Source organism: Triticum aestivum, chromosome 2B, assembly GCF_018294505.1.
Source record: "Triticum aestivum cultivar Chinese Spring chromosome 2B, IWGSC CS RefSeq v2.1, whole genome shotgun sequence".
In the NCBI taxonomy this organism is placed as follows: domain Eukaryota; kingdom Viridiplantae; phylum Streptophyta; class Magnoliopsida; order Poales; family Poaceae; genus Triticum; species Triticum aestivum.
The window spans coordinates 536,950,293-536,976,518 of record NC_057798.1 but is presented as its reverse complement, the minus strand read 5'-3'; the positions used below and the strand labels follow the sequence as shown (position 1 = coordinate 536,976,518).

The window sequence follows — 26,226 nt, the reverse complement described above, 5'->3', positions numbered from 1 at the left end:
ATGGAAGGATGTAGTTAGGAATAATATCTAGACTATAATTTTAGGTGGTCTCCTATGGGGAGTCCTATATAACTAGATAAAACAAGTAGTACCTACTACTACCTCCGATCCATAATAAGTGCCACAATTTTGAACTAATGCTCGGGGGTGGGGGGAGGGGGGCATTCACAGTATATCATAATTATCGTAGTCATGTCAGCAACTGAATACGTTTGTTGGTTTGCTTGTGTTTTTCCCATGATTTAGTGGGTTTCATAGTTCCAGCAAACATCCAATTTCGTATTGGTGTTTGTACCATTTTTATTTCCGTCCATATTTGTTTCTACGGTTTTCTAAAAAAAATCTTCCAAATAATATGAAAAAAACTACCCTGTTTCATCCCTTTTTTTGATCTCTACCCCTACTCATCGAACCACTACTTGGTAATTAGCTTATTTATAGTAGTGAAGTATATGCACAATTATATTTAAATATATATCACTAGAAATAAGTGCGCACGCATAATTGAGATCTCATCATTGGCAAAAAAAGAAGATTAAGATCTCATCATGGGGCGGTGCTAATCCACCACTTCTGCGGAACAATGCTAATCCACCACCTCTGCCATCACTATTCACAACACTAAAACCTTTTAAACCCAACCTTCATCAAAGTTTCTCCGTCTTATCTCTAGCTTGATGTGTCTTACAGAGGAAGACGGGCTTGAGGCAATTGGTTTTTGAGAGGGCCAATACCTCGCGAACTGTGCCTCTCCCCCCGGCAGTTCCAAAATAGGTGATTCACTGATCCTCGCGGCGCCCCTCCTCGGAGCCCGCCAAATTAGCTTGACCATCCACATTCGATTTTTGTATAGGTGTTTTCACCATATTTATTTCCGTCCATTTTTCTTTCAAGTTTTCTAAATTCTTTTTATGTTCCAAAAAATGAAAAAGAAATGTAGTAGTAACACTCAGTTTCATCTTTTTTTAATCCCTACCCCTAATCACCCAGCCACTCTCGTAGTTAGCTTATTTGGAGTAGTGAAGGGTATGCACAAGTATATTTAAATATATATTATAGAAAAATAAGTGTTCAAGTATAATTGATACCTCATCATTGGCAAAAAAAGAGTTTTTTAAAAAAATGCAAGAAGAAGAGATTAAGATCTGATCATGCAAAGCATGAATGCAACGAACGTCTTCAACGACTGATTTGGCTCGCTTAATGCGCATATATCCCTTTCTTTAAGCATCGGAGAAAGAAGGGCAGGAGGTCGCTTTCTCGCATGTCGGGGGCTTGCTTTCGGTTGCCTGATGTGCTCCTCCGCACCCGCGCGTTGATGCATCCACGTCGCGCGTCCTCTCGTCGACCTCTTTGCCTATATACCACACAGATCATCACCGGCCGATGCACCCGCCGACCTCTCTTCTCCATCATACCACGCACTAACACCGATCGACACACGCCGAGGCGCAAAAAGGATTCCATGATCGCTATTGCCGGCGCGGTGGTCGCCGGTGTGGCAGCCGCGGCCACGGCGGGGATTCTTGCCTTGGCGTCGTCGCGCGGCGACCGGCCCGAGGATGCCACGAGCGCCGTGGCGGCGGCGGTTGTGCCCCAGGAGTGCGCGGTGTGCCTGTCGGAGCTGGTCGGAGCGGCGGAATTCTCCGGCGACTCTGAGCCATCGGCGGTGCCGGTACGCGTGCTGCCGGGCTGTGGGCACTGGTTCCACGACGAGTGCATCGGCAGGTGGCTGCTGCTGCGCCCAGAGTGCCCGCTGTGCCGCTGCCCCGTGGTCACCGCGGACAGTCGGCTAGGCAGGAAGGCCGTGGTGCCTGCCGTGCCGCTGGCGGAGGCCGCGCCTGCCTTGTCGCGGCCGGCTAGGATCGCGTGCGGCTTCGGCGACGGGAGGGTCCTGTGGACGCGTAGCCCACCCGTGGCATTGTAAACGGCCGTGTGAGGAAGGTCATCTGATTACTTGAGGATTAGTGAAACCAAAGTGGAACGAGTGCTTCAAGATTTCACATTACCCTTGGTTGAGGGTGTGGAATCGGATTCATATGTGTCTATCATCATTGCTTTGTCCTCGTTTCATGTGCAAAATACTTGCGGATATTTCATACGTATTTATTCGAGAGCTTGTCACTTTATCACACGGGTGAATCGTAGGCTTCCTTTTTAAATAAAAATAAAAATGTACAATAGGCACGCATGACAACTTCTTCAGTTAGTTAGTTTTTGTTGAGAAAACGCCCTCGAGGCTCTTTATTCATTAACGGACAAGTTCATATCTGATCGAACATGTCTCAACCAGATTAACACGGATACATGGTACATAGTGAAGCAAGGAGCAAGACAAAGAGCCTCTATAGCCAAAGTTAAACGCATGGTTTAGGGTTTTGTGTGGGTGGTTGACATCCAGTCTCACCTCTCAATATATAGATGATCACAATTACAATTACATACGTATACGAATACGTGTACAAGGACAATATACTAGGCCCTACTTTACATGCCCCCTCAATCTGAACTACATACAAGATTCAGATTGATTCTAAAACGTATAGCATATGTCTGGTAGCGGGTTTAGTAAATACATCCGCTAACTGATCATCTGTAGAAATAAACCTGACTTCCAGTTCACAAGCAGCTACTCGTTCTCTCACAAAATGGAAATCAATCTCAATGTGTTTGGTCCGAGCATGAAACACTGGATTCGCCGTCAGGTAAGTTGCCCCTAAGTTATCACACCACAATATAGGAGTGCGCTGCCGTGGGACTCCAAGTTCTGTGAGAACTGAGTCTATCCAAATGGCTTCAGCCGTGCCATTGGCCAATGCCTTATACTCTGCCTCGGTGCTTGATCTCGAGACTGTGGGTTGCTTCTTCGAGCTCAAAGATACAAGGTTAGGTCCAACAAATATAGCAAAACCACCAGTGGAGCGCCTATCATCAACACAGCCTGCCCAGTCTGCATCGGTAAATATACGCACTCCAGTAAATCTGGACTTACGAATCCGTAGTCCCATGTCTAGCGTACCTTTGACATATCTTAGAATACGCTTGACTGCTTCCCAATGATCCTCCGTTGGCCGAGACAGGAACTGACACACTTTTTTCACTGCGAAGGAGATATCAGGACGAGTGAGGGTCAAATACTGAAGTGCTCCAACCACACTACGATACCGAAAGGAGTCATCTCTACCCAGTAGTGCACCAGTATGACGTGAGAGACTCTCGGAAGTAGCAAGCGAAGTGGAAGTGGCCTTGCAGTTCTCCATGTTAACACACAGTTCTCCATGTTAACGCGATGAAGAAGATCCAAAGCATACTTTTTCTGCGTCAAGGTCATGCCCCCTGAATGAAAGGACGCTTCCAAACCAAGAAAGTACTCGAGGCGACCCAAATCTTTGATGGGAAAGCTAGCAGACAACGACTGCACAAGACGATCCACCACGGCGGGGGTAGAGCCAGCAATCACAATATCATCAATGTACACCAGCATGTATATCTGTATTTTACCCTGGGAGAAGATGAACAGAGATGCATCTGATCTGGAGGCAACAAAACCGAGTTGCGAAAGACGCAGACTCAAACGAGCATACCAGGCACGAGGCGACTGCTTGAGACTATAAATAGACCACTGAAGTTTGCAGACATGAGAGGGATAAGTGGCATCCTCGAACCCAGGTGGCTGCTGCATGTACACATCTTTGGCCAAGAACCCATGTAAAAAGGCATTGCTCACATCAATCTGTCGGAGGCTCCAACCACGAGACACAGCAAGAGACAGAACCAAGCGAACCATGGCAGGCTTCACCACCGGGCTAAAAGTATCTCCGTAGTCAATCCCATGCTGTTGAGTGAAACCGCGAGCAACAAGATGAGCTTTGTGCTTATCAACAGACCCATCTGGACGATTGAGGGAGTCCTGGATTAGGGGGTGTCCGGCTGGCCGGACTATGACCTTTGGCCGGACTCTCGGACTATGAGGATACAAGATTGAAGACTTCGTCCCGTGTCCGGATGGGACTTTCCTTGGCGTGGATGGCAAGCTTGGCGATACGATATGAAGATCTCTTCCCATTGTAACCGACTCTGTGTAACCCTAGCCCTATCCGGTGTCTATATAAACCGGAGAGGTTTAGTCCGTAGGACGAACAACAATCATACCATAGGCTAGCTTCTAGGGTTTAGCCTCTCTGATCTCGTGGTAGATCCACTCTTGTACTACCCATATCATCAATATTAATCAAGCAGGAGTAGGGTTTTACCTCCATTGAGAGGGCCCGAACTTGGGTAAACACACCGTGTCCCTTGTCTCCTATTACCATCCGCCTAGACGCACAGTTCGGGACCCCCTACCCGAGATCCGTCGGTTTTGACACCGACATTGGTGCTTTCATTGAGAGTTCCTCTGTGTCGTCACCGTCAGGAAGGATGCCGCACCCCGTCTTTAAAGACGGCGTTGTTGCTAAAGGAGCTTTGGCTGTCGGCCAAACTCTCCGGCTAGGCAATTTTTTGATGACCGCCTGTTCGGCCGCCGCGCCGATGATGACCTCTCAGGCCATCAAAAGCAATCTTCACATCAGCTCGGAACTCGCCGAGCAGTTAGATCCGACGGAGCTCTCTTCCCTGAACGAGCTCTTGGATCGCATTGTCGCCCTGGGAGTCGCTACAGATTATGACCAGATAGGGCTTAAACCCGATCAGAGAGATATCGACTCTCCCTGGGTCACCCACCACGTTGAAGTGGTGGAAGAACAATGCGGCAAATCTTCGCCCGCTCTAAGGACCAGATGTGTCCGGATTCCTGACCCCTCCAAGCCGGACACCTGCGGAGGGGAGGATGTTGCCCAAGCCCTGAACCTAAAGTCAGGCAGCAGGTATGATTCATTGAATAATGTCCAAGAAAGCAAGCTTCCAAATTCGGAAACTTCTTGGCCCCTGAATCTTATATCGGGCAAGGTTCCGGATTTATAAACCTCTGCGGCGTTTCTCCGAACCCAAGAGACAAGCCATGGGAGAGGTGCTAGCAAAACAGCTGGAAGCCGGATTCATCAAAGATATAAAACATCCGGACTGGCTAGCAAACCTGGTGATGGTACCAAAGAAGGACAAATCCTGGCGCCTATGCGTCGATTTCAAAGACCTAAATAAGGCATGCCCAAAGGACCCCTTCCTCCTCCCCCGAATTGATCAAATCATCGACGCCACTGCAGGACACGACTCATTGTATTTCCTCGATGCATACTCTGGCTACCACCAAATCAAGATGGCAGAGTCGGACCAAGCCGCAACGGCATTTATCACCCCATACGGCCCATTCTGCTTCAACACGATGCCCTTCGGGCTCAAAAACGCCGGCGCAACATATCAGCGCATGATTCAGACATGTCTGGCCAACCAGATCAGCAAAACAGTTGAAGCGTACGTAGATGACGTGGTCGTCAAAACCAAACACGTCGATACTCTAGTAGAAGACTTGAGGCTCACGTTCGACAATCTCCGAACATATGACATTAAGCTCAACCCGGAAAAATGCGTTTTCGGCGTACCAGCCGGAAAGCTCTTGGGCTTCATCGTATCCGGTAGAGGAATTGAAGCAAACCCAGCCAAGATCTGAGCTCTGTCACAATTGGATACCCCAAAAGACCTCAAACAAATACAAAAATTGACAGGATGCGTGGCGGCTCTAAGCCGCTTCATCTCCCGCTTAGGAGAAAAGGCATTACCCCTTTACCGCCTCCTGCGGTGCACCGAACACTTCGAGTGGACGGATGCCGCCACGGCCGGACTCGAAGAAATCAAAGCCATACTGGCAACAAATCCGGTCCTGGCCGTGCCCAACACGGGCGAACCAATGCTATTATACATCGCGGCAACCCATCAAGTTGTAAGCGCGGTGCTCATTGTCGAACGAGAAACGGATGGACACAAGTCCCCCCTCCAAAAACCAGTTTATTACGTGTCCACTGTCCTAACTCCATGCAAGTCACGGTACCCGCATTATCAAAAGATAGCATACGCGATGTTCATGGCATCCCGGAAGCTGCGACACTATTTTCAAGAGTGTTCAATAATAGTGGCATCCGAAGTACCTCTTAATGATATCATAAACAACCGCGACGCAACGGGCCGGATTGCCAAATGGGCCATCGAGCTCCTCCCGTTCGACATAACTTACAAGCCAAGGCGAGCTATTAAGTCGCAGATTTTGGCCGACTTCATCGCCGAATGGACTGAAGCCGAGCTCCCTAAAGAGTACGGCGCATACTCCAACTGGATCATGCACTTCGACGGCTCCAAAATGTTGGCTAGCCTAGGGGCTGGCGTCGTTCTGACGTCCCCAACCGGAGATACAGTCCAATACGTACTTCAGATAATGTACACGGATTCCAACAACGCAGCCGAGTACGAGGCCCTTCTACATGGTCTCTAGATGGCAGTCTCCATGGGCATTCAGCGCCTAGAGGTCCGCGGGGATTCAAACCTCGCGATATCCCAAATAAATGGAGACTTTGACGCTAAGGATCCGAAAATGGCAGCTTACCGCAACGCCGTCTTAAAGATGTTAGCTCGGTTTGAGGGGCTCGAATTTCATCACATAGCCCGGGAGAATAACCTGGCAGCAGATGTGTTGGCACGCATTGGCGCCAAGCGCGATGCCGTCCCTCCCAACATCTTCCTAGAGAGGCTGTTCAAGCCATCCGTATCATGGGAGGGAGAGTCTGGAAACAATAGCCCGGACACAACCACACTACCCCTCACCGAACACTCTGACACAGTTGGTGGCTCCGCCAACGAAACAACACCGTCAGCCCCCACAATAATGGCAGTCATTGCCCCGTGGACAGAACCATTCCTAGCCTACCTAACTAGGCAGGAACTTCCCGAGGACCAAAACGAGGCCCGCTGCATAGTGCGGCGATCTAAAGCCTACAAAGTCCACGAGGGAGAGCTTTATAAAAAAAGCACAACCGGAGTCCTTCAAAGGTGTATCTCTGAAGAGGAAGGGTGAAACCTTCTGGCTGAAATTCATGCCGGACTCGGCGGGCACCACGCCGCAGCCCGGGCCCTTGTAAGCAAGGCCTTCCGTACCGGATTTTATTGGCCAACGGCCCGGGCAGACGCTCAGGACTTAGTGCAGCGATGCGTCGGTTGCCAATTATTCGCCAACCAAAGCCACATGCCGCCTACCGCCCTACAGAATGATGTCGTGGCTGGATGCTGGCGACAGTCTCCTTGGGTGGGGCATTGACAGGGTACTTGCCCTCGTCCAACACGAATGTGCAACAATCCAGTACAGTTGAAGATTGTACACTATGGGTAGATGAAAAATGTAAGCAATGGTACTTGCCACAGGCAGATTGAGGGACCTGGTGAGGTAGCTGTCGATGCGGACGTCGTCGACAATGAGGGTGTCGAGATACATCCAGGCAACGAGGAGGGGTCGGGTCCAGCAGCAGTCGTCGGGGACGCGGCTATATCTAGCTTGGATGAGAGCCCGTCAGGGAGGAGGGAGAGTGGGATGCGTATGTCTCGGCACGGTGCAGAGACTGGTGGAGCGGTAGCAAATGAAGCACTATAAATAGCCAGTACATGTGTCTACTAGAAAGTAATCAGACCACTACACAAGACATAGCAAGCACCGATTCCTATATCACAAGACAGAAACATAAACCACAGTAGTTAAATGGAGATATATGAGCTCAAGCAGTGCATAATTCTAGGATAGCATCTCCCATGCCTATATGCATAACACCGACAAACAGTAGCAACACAAACAGTAGTATAGAAACTTAAAACAGTAACATCCCCTAAATATTAGTAACCAGGGAATTAATTGACAGTTGGTAGAGGAAAACAAAATGACAAACACTACTGGTAGTAGCACGTGCATCAGTTTTTGATTGTACAGAAGATTACTTATATTGAAATAACACAGACTAAGAACTAAGATTACTTTGTTGTAACTCATGAGCTCTCTGTCACGTTATGCCAGGTGTAATGTGACATACAATACCACCAAACTATTCAGCAATAAGAGCATACACCTACAGCAAACAGGAGCAGAATTCATTTCTAATCTTCATGACTGAAACTGCTCCTATTTTTGGTTTTAATATGTATACAACACGCAATCATTGACCACAGAGCATACGCCCACAACAAAACCGGGGAGCAATTCAGTTCTAGATCAGATCTTAGACAAGTGATACATATAAACACATTTGGAACACCAAGAAAGAGTTATGTCTCAAGTTAATAAACTAATACTTGCTCTGAAATACACAAATTACACAAATTACACAAAAACTAGTCCATGCAATTAAGGTTGAGAAGTCATGTCTCTAGTTATTGGCCAGAACAAATTACACAAATTGAAAAGGCACTATCTAATACACAAATTGACTTTTTGGTATTTGTGTATTAGATATTTGTGTACTAGATAGTATTACATAAATCAGATTGAAAAGGCACTATCTAGATATTTGTGTATTAGATAGTATTACATAAATCAGATCTTAAGGTTGTATCTAGTTATCTAGTTATTTCTTACTCCTTTTTAACTAGTTTATTAAAAAGGCACTATCACGCAAAAGAAAGGATTGCTCTAACTAGAGGAACCATTCCATGCAATTGTCCACTGAAACCATGATAGGACCACAGCTACATGCATGGCAAACAAGAACTGAAACTCTCAGACCATACACTGTTCAGTTCTGCAGTAAAAGAAATGTGCATGGTGGAAATAAATCTACTAAATTACATGAAACAAGGGACGGCCACTGAATGATTGCTAAGCCACTAGAAACAGACGAAGAACAAAAAGTGACACTGTCTAATCAAACAAACACTTAGAAGATAAAAAGAGAACTCAAAAAATTGTTCTTGTGGTGTTGTCGTGTCATCAATCCACGCACTGCAAGGACTGCAGTACTATCAGCTCGAAAGAAGACCTCCCACTTGACGACATATTAATCTAGATACACAAATTGAAAGTCAATTGAAAAGTCAGCTTTTTACTAAACTAGTTAAAAAGGAGTAAGAAATAACTAGATAACTAGATACAACCTTAAGATCTAATACTATCAAGTATCTAGTTATCCACCGACCTGATGTCTTTAGTTAATAAACTAATCCTTAGACAAGTCATGTCTCTAGTTATTGGCCAGAACAAATTACACAAATTAAGGTTGAGAAGCAAGAAGCTGAGCATTACTTACTATTTTTCGAATTTAATAAACTAATACTATATTCTGACAATAACTAAATAAATACAAGCTATTGTAAATTGCTGAACAATATCAAGACACATTAGGATAAATTTTACTATCTTGCAAGTTGCAATGGAAAAAGTTGAATGAAAAAGCATGACTAGCTTTAAGCTTCCGGATGTGTCAATCTGTTTACTATTTCAGATATAATATGGTTTCACTATAATATTTTTAGTGCAATTGTTGCTGGTTTCCAATTATCAGAAAATCGTGTTAAAAATATCAACAGAAAGGCTGGGAGGCAGCAAAGAAATAGTTATTTCTTGTTCTAGCTGCAATGTACTGGTCAACTGGTTCAATCAGGTGCAACAATACATATTTCCCTAAACCTAACATTGCCATAGTGTGTAAATCATGCCACTGGTCAAAGCACAACACCACAATCACAAGTCCTAGGCCACCACGAAGGCAGAAGCACAGCCGGCCGTGGCTGCAGCAGAGTTCGTCGCCTCCGTCCCACTGGCTTCCTTGCCGACCTGAATAAAATAAGCAATCAACCGGATGGCAACTAGTTAGCATTTGCATTATTAGCATAAATGTTTCATAAACACCACATGAAAAACCAAATATCAAACAAAATGAGATATATCATAAGAGTGAGATGAATCATGCATTCATGCTATTCTTTAGAAGTAGTAAATGATAGGTTGCAGATGTAATCCAACTGGGTAGATCGATCATCAGGGTCGCTCACTTGCACAAAGAGGAAGAAGAGGGGACAGAGAGAGAGCTACCTTCCATTGCATGGCATCCGTCAAGGTCAGAGCCCTCCTCTCCCGCAGCTTCTACATCGGCCAAGAATGTCCTCCTCTCTGGCATGTCCATGGCCCTGCAGCCTCTCGATGGCCTAGCCCCTTCAACTGCCTCTGTGTGCACATCACACATCAGTTTGGGGGAAGAAGGAAGAAGCAGAGGAGGGAGAAGGAGAGAAGGCACTCACGCGTCAGATGATTTGCCGGCTTCGGGCGGCGGTGGAGGTTGGACGCTGCGGCTCCTCCCCTGCCTGTGTGTGGTTCGTGGTGGACAAGGAAGCAAGGGAGGATTCCCCCTCTGCCGGAGGAGTTCCTCTGCTGGTCGCCGCATCCCGACCACGGCGGTGGCAAAGAACGTCGCCGTCGCTGGGGGAGGAAGACATCCTAGTCGCCGTCGTTGTCCCTTCGAGGTGGATGTCCAGGAGGCATTGGCGGCGGCTGCGTGGGAGGGATTGGGAGCCGCGGCGGCTGCGTGGGAGGGATTGGGAGCCGCGGTGGCGTGGGCTGTGGATGCGGTTGGGGGCGTGCTGGATCTGATCTGGGACGGGAAAGAGGCGCGCCATGGGGAGGTGGGTGGCGGAGGCAAGGGGAGAGGTGGGTGGCGGAGGCGAGGGGAGAGGAGGACGGGGCGGCGGCGGAGGGATCTGGATGCGACGGGACGGCCCGGCTCATGCGGGCTCGGGCGCGGCGGAGGGGGTGGAGTGGCGTCGAGGGTGGGGTGTGGGGGATTTTTTAGTGGGAGGTCGCGGCGGCTGGGCCGTGGAGGCTCCCCTGCCCTGCTTTGCTTCTCTCCTGCCCTGTAGCAGCCCCGCGCTCGGGTACATCTCGGACAGCATCGCACTGCCGCCAGCCCCGCCGAAGAGATCCATTGCCGCCGCGGCCGGTCGGGGTCGATCGAATGAGGGGGGAGAGGACGATTGTTTCGAGTCTTGGATCGGTTTGTGTGGAGAAGGAAGGGGAGGGTGCAACGTCGTGAGAGAGAAGACGACGGATGCGGTGGATGCGTCGCGAGAGGAATGGGAGGGGGTCGGGGTGTCAATGCGGTGAGGATGGAGAGGAGCTCCGCCGGATCTGGAAGGGGAGAGGAGGAGAGGGAAAGAAAGGAGGCGGGGGTGGATGGAAAATGAGCACGAGGACATAGCTAGGGTTTCGGGGTTTGTGTGAAAGGGTCAAGGACTGTCGTTGGATCCGCGAGCATCCGACGGTGTGCGATGCATGATCCGCATGAGACGTCCACGGCCCAATCAGACTGCAGTAAGACATTATGACCATCTAAATTGGTCGTAGTTGAGTACAAATAATGTGTTAAAATCATGTTTCTATTTTATGACCTGAGAAATTCAACAAGAAAATGTAAAACGTTCTCACTTTGTCACCAAATGTGGACAAGTTTCGAGGAAAAATAATAAACATGAAATGAGATAAATATCTTTAAAAAGGTGCCATGAGAAATGAGTTTTTTTGGCAAAAAAATTCATTTTCCATTTTTTTCGAGTGCCCCAAATGAGGGTTTTTTGTGATGGACCTACCAAATAATTCGTGCAAAATTGGACCAAATCATTTTTTTTAATTACTAGGCCATATTTAATGCACAATTGACCAAATGGTTGGGTGTAAAAAGTTTTGATCCACCTCTAGTGAAAAAGATAAATTTCCGCCGATTCAGCTGGAAGCGGGTCAAATTTGAACTGCCGCTGCCTCATAGTTTGCTCTTTATTTTTTCCAAAAATCATTGCTAGGTACATAAGTATCTATTTAATTAGAGAAACATCAAAAGTTTTCCAAGATTCAACCACTAGCTAGGAACGGTCAAGCCCACCGTTTTGACCCATTTTGAAACGGGCATAAAAAATTCAAAAAAAATCAAAAAATTGGAAAACCTTCGCATTGTGTCATTATATGTGACCAAGTTTCCAGGAAAAATAATAAACTTGTAATGCGGAAATTATTTTTAAAAAGTGTTCTAAAAAATGAGCTATCATGCGTGAAGATTCATGGCTTTCAAACAAATGATCAATCTTATGGCCACATTCATGGCATAGTTTGTTCAAATGATCTCATATTGTGCACAAGGGTGCATCTTGGAATGGAAAATAATGGTGCCTAAGGAAGTTTTCATTTTCTGTGCACGGAAAATTCATTTTCCATTTTCTGAGTGCCCCAAATGAGGTTTTTTTGTGAAGGACCTACCAAATAATTCTTGCACTATTGTACCAAATCATTTTTCTAAAATACTAGGCCATATTTAATGCACAATTGACCAAACTGTTGGGTGTAAAAAGTTTTGATCCACCTCTGGTGAAAAAGACAAATTTCCGCCGATTCAGTTGGAAGCGGGTCAAATTTGAACTGCAGCTGCCTCATACTTTGCTCTTTATTTTATACAAAAATCATTTCTAGGTACATAAGTATCTATTTAATTAGAGAAACATCAAAAGTTTTCCAAGATTCAACCACTAGCTAGGAACGGTCAAGCCCGCCGTTTTGACCGCATTTTGAAACGGGCATAAAAAATTCAAAAAAATCAAAAAATTGGAAAACCTCCGCATTGTGTCCTTATATGTGACCAAGTTTCCAAGAAAAATAATAAACTTGTAATACCTAAATTATTTTAAAAAGTGTTCTCAAAAATGAGCTATCATGTGTGAAGATTCATGGCTTTCAAGCATAATGATCAATCTTATGGCCACATTCATGGCATAGTTTGTTCAAATGATCTCATATTGTGCACAGGGGTGCATCTTGGAATGGAAAACAATGTTTTCTAAGGAAGTTTTCATTTTCTGCGTACGAAAATTTCATTTTCCATTTTGAGTGCCACAAATGAGGTTTTTTTGTGAAGGACCTACCAAATAATTCTTGCAAAATTGGACCAAATCATTTTTATAAAATACTAGGACATATTTAATGCACAATTGACCAACTGGTTGGGTGTAAAAAGTTTTGATCCACCTCTGGTGAAAAAGACAAATTCCCGCCGATTCAGTAGGAAGCGGGTCAAATTTGAACTGCAGCTGCCTCATAGTTTGCTATTATTTTTTCCAAAAATCATTTCTAGTTACATAAGTACCTATTTAATCATAAATACATGGTTTGGTGGCGATACGTCGAGGGCCCCAACTCTAGAGCGCGTAAACTCGCATGCCCGTCGCGTTGTCACCGCGTGACTGTGGTGTTGCCATGTGTTTTGGGCGGCCTAGGCATGTCTAGTGGGTTGGGCACTCCCCAGGTAGGTGCTAGGAAGAAAATCACAACATAATATTCTCACAAGGAGACCGATCGATGCTCAAACATGAATAAGCAGCCAAGTGTTTGATTAGCGGTACGGAAAATGCACATGGCTAATGGGCGTGAGTTTTGGCTGAGGATGATCAGTTACTAAGAACACCGTCTTCACAAATTTCAGCTCAAAAGGAGGAGCGTAGGTGGTACTTGCTTTGCAAAGTACCACACTGGACATAAATATGAATGTTGAAGCTGGGCTCAAAATAATGAATGGATTGAGCTGGCATTTGGTGGAGGATGGTTATTTGGGCATAGGAAAGCACTGTAGAAAATGGATACCATTTGGACATGCCAAAGTGGTACTTCCTTCACAAAGTGTTTTTCTGAACAGAATAGGAAAATGAACATTTTTGAATTATTTCTGAACTAGGCAAGGAAGGTTTTTTACATATTTGACGAAGATATGACCCAAAGAATTTATGAGATTTTTTTGGGAATTTTGGGAATGACAGAAATATAGGTTGCTTCACAACCTAGGGCAAAAACTGCCACATGGACATGACACATAGGCAAAACTGATGAGGTGGCGCCTAGTCATAGCAACCCACCATAACTTACAAGGTTATGACCATCTATATTGGTCATGATCAGCTAGAAATAAGGCAGTGGAGCAGTACTATCTGCTTTATGACCATTTCGTGTAAGGAAATTACGACCTTTCTGACCAAAATGGTCATTATAGTTTAGGGTTTGGAGCCCCCCGAACAGCTTTTGACCAATTGGTCTGAAATGGTCATAGATCTATGACCAATTCTTCCAGGGTCACTGACAGAAGGTCACTAGTTGACATATTTCTTGTAGTGTGATGACTCTTAGCACACTGACAGGCATCACAAACTAACGATGAATTATTTGAACTAGAACACGGAAGGTCATGACTCCGAACAATGGAAGTGACCACATTATTTGTAGGATGACCAAGACGTTGATGCCATTGCGACGACGAAACTCGAACATCGGAGGAGGCACGGCGAGACGATGAAGATGACGCACGAGCGAAGGGGACCGGATAGACCCCCCCCCCCCATAACTTCTACCGTGAAGGATGACGCGCCTGGTTGCTTTGTCCTTAACAAGGAAAAAACGATGGTAAAATTCAACAAAGACGTCATTATCACAAAGAAGACGATAAACAGAGAGAAGATGCTGGATGATGTGTGGAACATGAAGGATGTTACGCAGTTGAAGAGATGAACCAGGTAAACGCGAATGACCAATGTGTGAAATAGACAAACCTGCACCATTGGCCACCGGAACCTGATCCTTGCCGTCATAGCGCCCGTGAACCTGGAGGCGCTCTAGATCATTGGTCAAGTGATCCGTAGCCCCGGTATCCAGCACCCAAGGGAAATCGACAGTGTTGGTGGATGCCGAGTTTGCGGAACGGGAGTTGTGATCCTGATCATAGCGCTTGCGGCAGTCGTCGGCTTCATGGCCCCAGTTCCTGCAAATTTGGCACCGGGGACGCCAGTGGTTGCGATGCCCACCTCCTGCGCCATTGTTGTTGCCGACATTGCCTCCTCCACCTTGCCGGCCATTGCCGGCATAACCAGCATTGCGGTCACGGCCACCGGTGTTGCCGCCATTACCGCCCTGGCGGTTCTGCCCTGGCTGGCCATGCCCATCAGTCGGGCGCCCCCACCATGGGAGGGATAGGGATCGGAGTAGGGCGCGCGTCCGCCCACGCCGTACGAACCCGAACGGGTCACGGCGTTCACCGAGGGAGACCACCCCTCCACCGCACTCTGTTATGCCTGCAGCGCCTCGAAGGACAGAACCAATGAGTAAAAACTGGAGTAGGGCATGGGTGCGTTACTCACGCCCAAGGAGGCGGCGATGGAGTTGTAGGCGGAGCCGAGGCCAGTGGGGATGTGATCGATAAGCTCATCATCGCGGATCGGAGATCCGGCAGCAGCCATGGTGTCGGCCAGGGCCTTCATCTTGTGCATGTATTCCGTGGCAGACATATCGTCCTTCCTCAGCGACTAAAGTTGCCGCCGGATGTGGCGGACATTGGCGCGGCTCTGAGCGCCGAACGCGGCGACGGCTGTCCATACCGCATGCGCCGACTCGCAGCCAATGAGTTGGCATGTAATATCCTCATCCATGGAGGTGAGAAGAAGCCCCTTGACACGCTGATCTTGAACCCACCATTGGTGGTACTCCGGGTTGGCGACGGTGGTAGCGGCATCACCGGTGCCGACAACGAGTGTTTTGGCCGGTGCCGCCTTGGTGCCATCGAGGTGTCCGTGGAGGTTGGCACCGACAAGAACCGTGCTAGTGATGCCCCCCCCAGAGCATGAAGTTGTGACAACCGAGGCGGACGGAGATCGTCGGGACGACGAGCGTGGCGGGGATCGAGGCGACGGGGGAAGAGATGATGGCGCCGGCAGTTTGGGCGTTGGACAGAGCGGCGGACGACATCGCAGTAGCGGCGCGGATGGGACATTGCGCGGCGGCGGCGCGGAAGATGGCTCGCGTGGCGGCAGCGAACGGAAGCAGTGGCAGCGATCGGAAGTGGCGACCACGTACGAGCAAAGCTAGCTAGCTAGCTAGCAAGCAGCTGGATGGTTCCTGCGTATGAGCATAGCTAGCTAGCAAGAGCAGGGGCGGCGATGTGGACGATGGGATCGGGCGGCGGTGTGAGGGACGTGTAGCGGCGGCCCGACCTGGCTGATACAAGTTAAACACAGGGTTTAGGGTTTTGCGTGGGTGGTTGACATCCAGCCTCACGTCTCAATATATAGATGATCGCAATTACAATTACATACGTACATGAATACGTGTACAAGGACAATATACTAGGCCCTACTTTACACACATGTGTTGCTACATCGGCACTTATTCTCACAAAATGAAGCTTAAACCCCCGCAAGGGCGAGATAAGTGCAGTCATCTCTCAAAATATATGGGGTGCCCATTGATCTATCATTCTTGAACTACCACAGTGACACAACTTCCTGGCAGTCCGTCTTGATCGCCATATCCTTGAACCCCATTTTGAATGGAGGAAAGCATTGAATCACGACATGCAAGAAGCTCGAAAACGAACGGGTCAGAGATTGCTTCGTAACTGATGCACTTACTTTGAACGAAATTTCCTGTATGATCTCTTGCAATCAAACCTGCTTCCACATGCCCTCACACCACATCATGAGCTCCATCTGAGTTGATTTGATCCAGTTCAACATTGGGGTTGTCCAATGTTCTTTGGTCTCCATACCCGAAGCTTGTTCAGTTCCTCTTCTATAATAATAACAAGGGGGTGAGCTGAGAGAAGATACGATAACTAACTTGATTTTATTGAGGGGCCAATAGCTCCTGTGCGGCGTTTTTCATGTGAATTGGAAGGAGTGCGATGTAGTTCGAATGAATGACTATGGTGCGACACATTTTAGCGTGTAAATAGTCCAGGGCCACATGGGGTGTTAAATGGGGTTAAATGGGTCGTCAACCAAGCCCGTTTATGTTAGGACATGTGGGTCCAACTTAATTGGTCCTCAAAACAGCTGACCATGCCCTGCCACCCCCGTCCGCCCCCACTGCCACTCTGCCCCCCCCCCCCCACTTCTTCTATGGCGGCGGCGGATCTTGCATTCTCGGCGGCGGCGGCGGATCTTGCATTCTCGTCGGTGGCGGAGGATCCCTCGTTCTCACCGGGCACCTGTTCCCTTTGTCCTCAGAAAATGGTGACGAATTCGAACCCTAGTCCCGTTCCTCTCTCAGGACCGTAGATCTCAGCTCGTTTCCTCTGTTTTCGCTTGTTGAATCGATAGGTTGTGAGGGGAGCCCGTGGGCATACTGAGATGGAGCCGCAAGATTCAACTTCGAATAGGTAATGCGCCTCTCTCTGATCCAATTTCGTCTGCTCTTTCTCACGGGCTCACATTGTCCGTCACTGACAGAGGGGATGCTGCCACTCGGACGTTTGAATTGATGGTCAATTTCTTTCCATCAAAGGCAAAATTAGTTGATGGTAGCATACAGAACATTGAGAGAGACACAATTGTTAAATGGGAGGTTGAGTTTACAGAGATTGATCCACAAGTTCTACAGAACATGAGAGAGAAGACAGTGAAGAAATGGGTGGAAAAAATTGGGGAGAATATTGTTTGGGGTCCAGAGCAAGAAGTATCACTGTTGCGGTTTGATGATTGGAAAGGAGAGAATGTGAGAATAGAAGATGGTGAACAGATTGTTGAAGAAACCGATCGGCAAAATGGCTGGACAAGCAAACGGGCTAATTTTTTTGCTGAGCTCGTTGATCTGAATATTTTTTTCGAAGGTTGGATATGTGTCATCACACTTGGCTACGCAGATGGTAAATGATGATTGGGCTTCATAGAGGCCATTGATTCCCATGTGTACTAAACTTACAACAATAGCCGAAGAGGGACAGGTGACTGGAACTGAAACTGCAGCTACTGTTGATTGGAATGTAGTTGAATTAGATGAGCCTACTGATTTGGTCATTGCACCAATGCCTGGCATTGAGATGGCCAAACTTTTTGGCATTCCAGTCGGTGACAGAGATAAGCAGGAGAGGGGCGAATCTAGTTTGCTTGCTAATGCTGATGAAGATGTAGATGGACAGTTGATGGAACAAGCTGCAGATGAAGTAGATGATGCACATGATGATGAGCTAGTGCATGTGTATGACAATGAAAACCCTGTCATTGAAGTAGGCAAGTTGTTCCCAAGCATGAAGGAGTTTAGGATGTGTTTCAAGACTTACGCAGTGAAACATGAGTTTGATGCCAAGACTATTTGGACTGATAGAAAGAAGTTTTATGCGAGGTGCAGAGGATTTGATGGTAGTGTCAAGCCTTGCAAGTGGTACATATCTGCTAGACTGCAACCTGATGGAAGTACTGTCAGGGTTAACCAAATCCCCAATCAACATACTTGTATTACAAGTTCACAGAGAGTATCAACCATGACATCACAACTTTGGGTTGCAGAAAACATCACCCCAATTTTAGCCAAAACACCAAACACTACTGCCAAGAAACTCAAAGTAGACTTGGAAAAGATGTACCCCATTAAACTGAAATATACCACAATGTGGAAGACAAAACAAAGGGCAATGAAAAATTTATGGTGATTGGGCAAATACATTTAGGATGCTTTACAACTTCAAAGCAAAGGTGGAAAAGAGGTCACCTGGCAGTGTTGTGGAGATAGATACTGAGGTATCAGCCGAAGGTGAAGTCAAGTTCTCCAAGTTTTTTATGGCTTTGAAGCCTTGCATCGATGGCTTCAAAGCAGGGTGCCGTCCATATTTAGCATAGACTCATCATTTTTGACAGGCAAGTGGAATGCTCAGTTGGCAGCATGCAATGCTCTAGATGGACACAACTGGATGTTTCCTATTGCTGTTGGCTTGATTCAATCAGAAACAGAGGCTTCATGGACATGGTTCATGATCCAGTTGAAAAGATGCCTAGGGCCAGTGTCACCTTTGGCTATACACACAGATGCATGTAAGGGGCTGGAAAATTCAGTGAAAAATGTTTTCCCACGTGCTGAGCAGAGGGAGTGCTTCAGTCATTTGTGGATGAATTTGATCAAAAAAATTAGAGGAGAAGAATTTGGGCGCATGTGGCCAGCAGCAAGATCTTACACTAGATAGACACACAAATATCATCTTGATAAGATAATGGCAGCATGTGATGAGTTTGGTCCACGGCTGATCACCTACCATTCTTTGTTATGGTACAGGTCAGGATTCAACACTGCCATCAAGTGTGACCACATCAACAAAAATTTGGCATAGAGTTTCAACAACAAGGTGAAGGAGTTAAAAGATTTGCATCTGCATGACATGGTTGACCAAATCAGGATCATGCTCATGCGGTTGTGGGAATTGAGAAGAAGGATAGGTGATTGTCTGCAAGGTGATAAGCTTCCAGTAGTGGTACAACAGGTGGTCAATAGGAGCAGAAGTCTTCCACATTTGTTTGTTGAAAACTCTTCACCTTGGGGTACTAAAGTTAGAGATAACAAAACTAGAAGGAGACATGTTGTTAACACTGAATTGCATGATTGCACTTGCCTCGAGTGGCAACACACTGGTAAACCATGTGAGCATGCCATTCTTTTCTTAGCATCCCAACCGAAGATATACATGCACCCATATTTGCATGAATATTATTCGGTAGCAAAATTCAAAGCTGCATATGCTACTCTAATTCTAGCACTTACAGATCAGTCTCAGTGGCCTGAAGTGGAGATTGAATTTTCCATGTGTCCTCCCTTGACGAAAAGAAAAGCTGGCAGGCCTAAACAGAGTAGATTCAAGGCATGGTTTGAGAAAGGTGGGAGTAGTAAGAAGGGAAAGAAAGATGGAAAGCCAAAAAGGGCCCAAAAAGGTAACAAAAACAGATGCAAGTTGTGTCAGGAACTTGGGCACAGAGTGGGATCTGTCAAATGCCGTTACACTCCTGATAAGCCAAAGTATGTTCTTGTTTATTTGTCTGTGTTTTGATTTGGTGCTTTTTTCCAATTACTATATCTATAACATATTCCCAATGGCCAGGAGGAAGCGCGCAAGTCAACCCCTTCTTGTTGAACAGTGTTGGCCAACAAAAAAGCAATAGTCAATCGCTGTAGAAAGAAGCGAAGTGTGCCTGAGCCTGAGCAGACTGAAGAAAATCCTACTGCAGTCAACATTGAGACTGAAGAAACTGATGTTGAGGTGCACACTGAACAAATGAAATTGCAGTCAACATTCAGACTGAAGAAACTACTCTCGAGGTTGAAACTGAACCTGAGCATGTCGAGGTTCAGACTGAAGAAACCCATGTTGAGGTACACACCAAAGAAACTGAAACTGCTATCAACATTCAGACTGAAGCACTAATCTCGAGGGTGTTGGTGAGGTGTTGAAAAGACTAGTGAAGAAAACCAAGATGATCAGTGAACTTGTTTGTGTAGTAGAACCAAAAACAAGAAGTGCTAAGGCGAAGAAGGGCACACGACGTGGTAGGAAGGGGCCCGATAGGAAGAGGTAGAACAGAGAACTGTTTGAAAATTTGTGTCATGTAATAATATTTTTAACTTGGTGCATACTGGTAGTCACTATGTATCCCCATATTTCTATTCGAACTTGTTTGTTGGTCATTGTTCTAAATTCAAATTTGGATTCAAATTTGGGCTCAAATTTGAATTAGGGATGGGGTATTGATGTTTTAATGCTATCTAAAGTACCTCAACTTAAATATGTTTGCTTGCTGATCAATCCGAGCCCTTTTGGTAAGTTGAACTCATAGTCATGAAAAGTATGTTTCAAATGACCCCCAAAGGTAGGTTAAACGGCCTCATATTTAAGCAAGTTTTTTTGGCACCTTGTCTAAACCAACCAAATAATTTTTCTACACATCTATTCTCCCTATATAGTGCAAATCTAAAGTCTCACTATTTATTGAATTAATTTTCTATTATTCTATTTTATTTTTGAAAAAACAAGGTTTAATAGAAAATTATATATAAAACAAGTTTAAAACATGAAAATGAGAAAGTAAGTTAAGATCTTTCTTAGTCAATACAAAATGAAGTTTTGGTGAGGTTTTCACACTTTTCATTTTCAAAACACCACCTACTCTCGGGTGCCCACTACGCTTTCCCTTGAACTCTATACTACATTGTTCGAGGAATGAAAATTTAGTGAAGGATTTTTCGTAAAAATGTATGTAAACAATATTTATATATTTTTCTCGTTACTATACGACATAATAAGACTATGTGCGCAAGTTTCATATTTTTTTGATTTTTTTGAATTAGTTATGCTCAACCCTAATCACTCAAAACCCCTCAAAACCTCTCAAAACCCCTCAAACCCCACACACTACTGGGTCGTCGATCGTTGTGCGTGGACAGTTGAGATCAGGCGCTAGGGTTAGCTACAATGTCCTTCGGTCCGCATGAGACGCGCTGATTGGTTGAATCAGTGGGATTTGGATCAGCCTCTCTCATTGTGGCATCAGGACCGTTCATTTGAATCCAACGGCACGAGTTGATGCGGTACATGGACCAAACCTACACAATGCCCTTTCCATCATTGCATGCGTGCCTACCCGGAGCGCCGGCGCCCGTTGCAGCATGCATGCCCACCCGCAGCATTGTGCCCGTGTGTTGCATGCATGCCCTCGATGTAGCCCTGCTCCACCACCCCTCTCAACGTAGTAAGCTGTCGCATGCCTACCATTAGCACCGATGCAGCATCGCATCAAAGCATGCACCCGGCCACAATGCAGCAGCCAGACCCCGATGAAGAGACAACCAAAAAGCCAACGGTGCATGGCGTGTGGTGCATGGCGTGCTCCTCTTTGAACAACACAATACTGGCATGATGGGTATTGATGCAGTTCAAATGGCGTGCTGCTCGTTACAAGATGGGCAAATTAAGGCATCCATTATTGTCATGTCTCCCATCGACCAAATGTTGCCCTCTAGCCAGGCCCTAGCAAGCAGGCTACATTGCCATGCATGCATGCACGGGCGGCACATGCAGAGAACTCGGGGCAGGCGTGTCCCCTTGACCCACGACGGCATAGACGCGTGTGTGAGCCCGTCCCCCTTGACCCGCGACCGGTGGTACAGAAGCGTCGCAACCCGTTTCCCACGCTCATGTACACACTTTGATGGGGCGCCACCAAAGGCCGCCCACCCATTAATTCTACCCGGTGAAACCACTCGAAGAAATCAAAAACCACGTCACACTTGGGCTATTTAAGCCAGGCACTATCGTCTTCCTCTCCCTCCTCATCCATACCCCATCCTCTGCCTCCTCTGCCCTCCTTCTTCCTTCTTCTCCATCAAACCCGATCGAGCCCTCGAGCCACCATGCAGTACAATGCCCCCACCTACCGCTTCCCCCCCAACCGTGCTAGAAAGGCTCTACCCGGCCGGATTCTACGTAGGGAGAACCCTTAGGCTGTGGGCGATCAAAAGGTGGAGGGACGCAAGGGAGTTAACGGAGTTCTTCCTTGCGCCCGGCTTCCGCCACCTCCCCCGCGGCTCTCCAAGGATGTACCATTGATATGTCTCCAACGTATCTATAATTTATGAAGCATTCATGCTATTTTATTATCTATTTTGAATGATTACGGGCTTTATTATACACTTTTATATTACTTTTGGGACTAACCTATTAACTGGAGGCCTAGCTCATATTGATATTTTATTGCCTATTTCAGTGTTTCGAAGAAAAGGAATATCAAATGGAGTCCAAACGGAATGAAACCTTCGGGAGCGTGATTTTTGGAACGAACATGATCCGGGAGACTTGGAGTACAAGCAAGGGAAGCTTCGAGGAGGACAGGAGATAGGAGGGCGAGCCCACCCCCCTAGGAGCACCCCCTGTCTCGTGGGCCCCTCGAGACTCCCCGACCGACTTCTTTCGCCTATATATTCCCATATACCCTAAAACCATCGAAACGGAAGATAGATCGGGAGTTCCGCCGCCGCAAGTGTCACATCCCTGGTCCTGTTATGCACTAGGCTAGACCTCATGTGAGCATCATGTTTTAATTCAAATGAAATTTGAATTGAGGAATTTTCAAAGCCTCAGAAACCTTCTAAAAATGATCAACATTAAAATCTCCTCAAAGAAGTCCAAGAAAATGTTCCTCTTAGTCTCTGAAAATATTGCAAAGAGGTAAAACTCAAAACAATATTTTTGGTATCTCAGAGTTAATTATTTTGGGCCTTTGAATTAAATAAATAGCTATTTGCATTGGATATATATTTGATATATAAATAATATATGTCCAATAATTACTGGAACATTTTATGTGGTTTGGTATATTTTAACTCTAGCCACATAACTATTTTCAGGATTTTATAAAATGGTTTAGTATTTTACTAAACTAAAACAACACAGAACAAAATAGATAAATAAAAACAGAAATAGAAAGAGAGAGAAGGACTACCTGGCGCTCACCTGGCAGCCCACTTACCTGACCTTCTACTGTAGCAGCCCAGCCCACCACCACAGCCATCCCTGTCGTCTTCCTCCTCAGACAGTAGGACACAGGCGCGTGGCCGGAGCGCGCGGGCACACGCCCAGTCCACCTCCTGCCTCTCTGCCTGTCTCCCCGTTGCCCTGAGGATGCCACGCACCCCCCTGGACCGCTCTCACTCTCTCCCGTTCCTTCTTCTCCCTTCTCTGGCTCTCTCACTCACGCGACCGAGAACCGCCGTCGCCGCCGCTCGTCGCAGTCGTAGCCACCACCGTCGTTCCACCCCACCAGAGTGACCAAAGGCTCCGCCTCGACGCCCCCGACCTCTCCATGGAGCTACGCAACGCCGGGAGCCCTGCATCGCCGCCCACGCCGTCTTCCCCATCTCCGGCCGCCCAAGATCGCCGGCGCCCGCTCGCCACCTCCGACATCTCCCCCGAGCCGCTGGGCCCTCCAATCGACCCCCTGTAAGCCCCACCATCATTCACCCCTACCCCCGTTCTCTTTTGCTCGCTCTGGCCACCGATTCCATCACGGCCGAAACCCACCGCCGCACGAGCTCGACGCCGGCGTCACTCCGGTGACCATTTGGTCGCGCACCAGCGTCCAACGAACTCGAGGCTGCACACAGAGCATGGCTAGCGCATTAGTTGGTTCGTTTGCGTGCTGCAACACCAAACCCGCAACTCACCCGAATGCCGGCCGCCGCCCAAACACTCGCCGGCGTCGTTCCCGGCCACCGCACGCTCAACCACCCGCACCGCTGGACGCGGAGCACTCCAAGCTCTCCGTAGAGCCTAGTCGCGCACCAAATCGTCGCCGAATGGCGATTTCCGAAGCTCGCCACCGTGTACTGTGGTCACCGGCGACTCATCGCCGGCGTATCTGACGTGGCATTGCCATTAGCGGCTAATCCCCCCCCCAATTAGCACACTAACAAACACTGACAGCGGGCCCCGTAGCGGGTCAAAGCCCGAGTCAACGCGGGATTAGCTCCTGTGTCGCTGACGTGTGGACCCCGCACGTCAGATTTGACCTGCACCTGGCCGTTGACTCGCTGACGTCATGCTGGCGTTAGGCTGACGCAGTTAAATCATTTTCTGGATTTATTATAATTCAGGAAATTCCAGAAAATTGTATAAACTTCTAAAAATCATAGAAATTCAACCGTAACTCCAAATTAAATAAATTATATATGAAAAATTATCAGAAAAATTCAAGGAATCCATCTGTACCATTTTCATGCATGTTAGAACAACTTATAGCTGCTGTTTAGCACAAATCAATTAAATGGCATTTGAATAATCACATATGGAGTTTGAATTTGAATCTTGTATTCACACCAACTTCATTTAATCTGTTGCTAGTTGCATTAGCTCAAAACACATTCATTTTGCCATGTCATGATCATGCATCATATTGTGCATTGCACTGATTGTGTTCCCTTCTGTGTTGCCGGTATTTGTCCCCTCCCGATACACGTGATACCGATGATGTGATGGTTGACACTGATGAAGACTCAATGTTATCTTCAGAAGTGCCAGGCAAGCAAAACCCCCTTGTTCATTCTGATACAATCCCATTCTCTCGCTCCTGCTCTCTTTTACTGCATTAGGACAACACCGATTCAATGGTTACATGCTGCGGTAGTTGAACCCCTTTATCCTCTGCATGACCTGTCATTGCCACAGTAAATAGATGAAACCCACTAGCATGAGTAGGAGTTGTTTGAGCCCTGTTGTGCCTACTCATTCTTGCTTGTTTGTCATGCCTGCTACTGCTTAGAGTTGAGTCAGGTCTGATTCATCGGGGATGAATCAGAGGTGTGTGAACATGTCCTACTGTGTGTGAGCTAAGTGTGTGAACACGATTTGGTAAAGGTAGTGGTGAGAGGCCATGTAGGAGTACATGGTGGGTTGTCTCATTGAAGCCGTCCTTAGGAACTGAGTTCTGTGTTCATGATCCATGATTCAGCTACTACCATACATTGGGCCCTGAAATATGACCCCGCTCGACTTCTTATTCACCCTCGTCCTCTGTCCAGGAGTTGCAAGTAGTTTCTGGTGTTTGTAGTATGCTGGAGGCCGTGGACAGCGCTGACCGGAGGGGTGGGCTGTGATGCGGTAGGCACGTGGCCGGGTATACCGGGCGCCCGTTTGGTGTCACGGAACCCTGTTCACATCGTTTGGGGCTGTGAGCGAAACTCCGGCCGGATCTCCTCATGGATGGAACCCGAATAGGCGATAAACCTGGACTAGAGACTTGAGTGTTTAGGTAGGTCGTGGTCTACACCCACGTCGGCTTTCGCTTGAAGTCCGCCGAGCACATGTCGTGTGCAGACGCTAAGTGGTGGAAACATGTATGAAGAAGTACACCCCTGCAGGGTTAACATCATCTATTCGAATAGCCGTGTCCGCGGTAAAGGACTTCTGGGTTGCTTATATCAGTTCATAGACAAGTGAAAGTGGATACCCTAAAAATACGCAAGATAAGCGTGAGTGCTATGGATGGCGTTCTCGTAGGGAGACGGGAGTGGATCCATAGTGGTGTATTGATATGGTGAATATGTGGACTCATGTGCGCCACCTCAAAAGAGTTACATTGCAGTCGTAGTTTAGGATAGCCACCGAATCAAAGCTGGCTTGCTGCAGTTAAACCCCACCACCCCTTTGTTGATAATGATGCATATGTAGTTAGTTCTGATGTAAGTCTTGCTGGGTACATTTGTACTCACGTTTGCCTATTTTATGTTTTTGTAGAGAGACTTCGGTCTCACTAGTAGTTTCGCGTGGACTTCGACGTTTAGCTTGTTACCTCAGCTACGATCTTGTGCCCTCGGCAGGATTTGGTAGATAGTCAGGCTTCTCAGCCTTTTTCATTTATAGTTGTCTGTACTCAGACATGATAGCTTCCGTTTGTGCTTTGACTTGTATGCTCTGAGTGTTGGGTCATGAGACCCATGTTTGT

At 47.0% G+C, this 26,226-nt stretch overlaps 1 protein-coding gene and 1 long non-coding RNA gene across 2 annotated transcripts; one reads left to right on the top strand and one right to left on the bottom strand.

Annotated features, from left to right (window-relative positions):
- Positions 1-1,315: 1,315 nt before the first annotated feature.
- On the top strand, positions 1,316-2,187 carry LOC123041586 (probable E3 ubiquitin-protein ligase ATL44). Its single transcript, XM_044464182.1, has one exon. The coding sequence runs from the start codon at positions 1,319-1,321 to the stop codon at positions 1,925-1,927; it is 609 nt and encodes a 202-aa protein (XP_044320117.1). The 5' UTR covers positions 1,316-1,318; the 3' UTR covers positions 1,928-2,187.
- Positions 2,188-8,657: 6,470 nt separating this feature from the next.
- On the bottom strand, positions 8,658-11,130 carry LOC123045895 (uncharacterized). Its single transcript, XR_006421684.1, has 3 exons — positions 10,201-11,130; positions 9,995-10,126; positions 8,658-9,736 (listed from the first exon to the last, which is right to left on the bottom strand). It is a non-coding gene; the product is annotated as an uncharacterized lncRNA (long non-coding RNA).
- Positions 11,131-26,226: the final 15,096 nt, after the last annotated feature.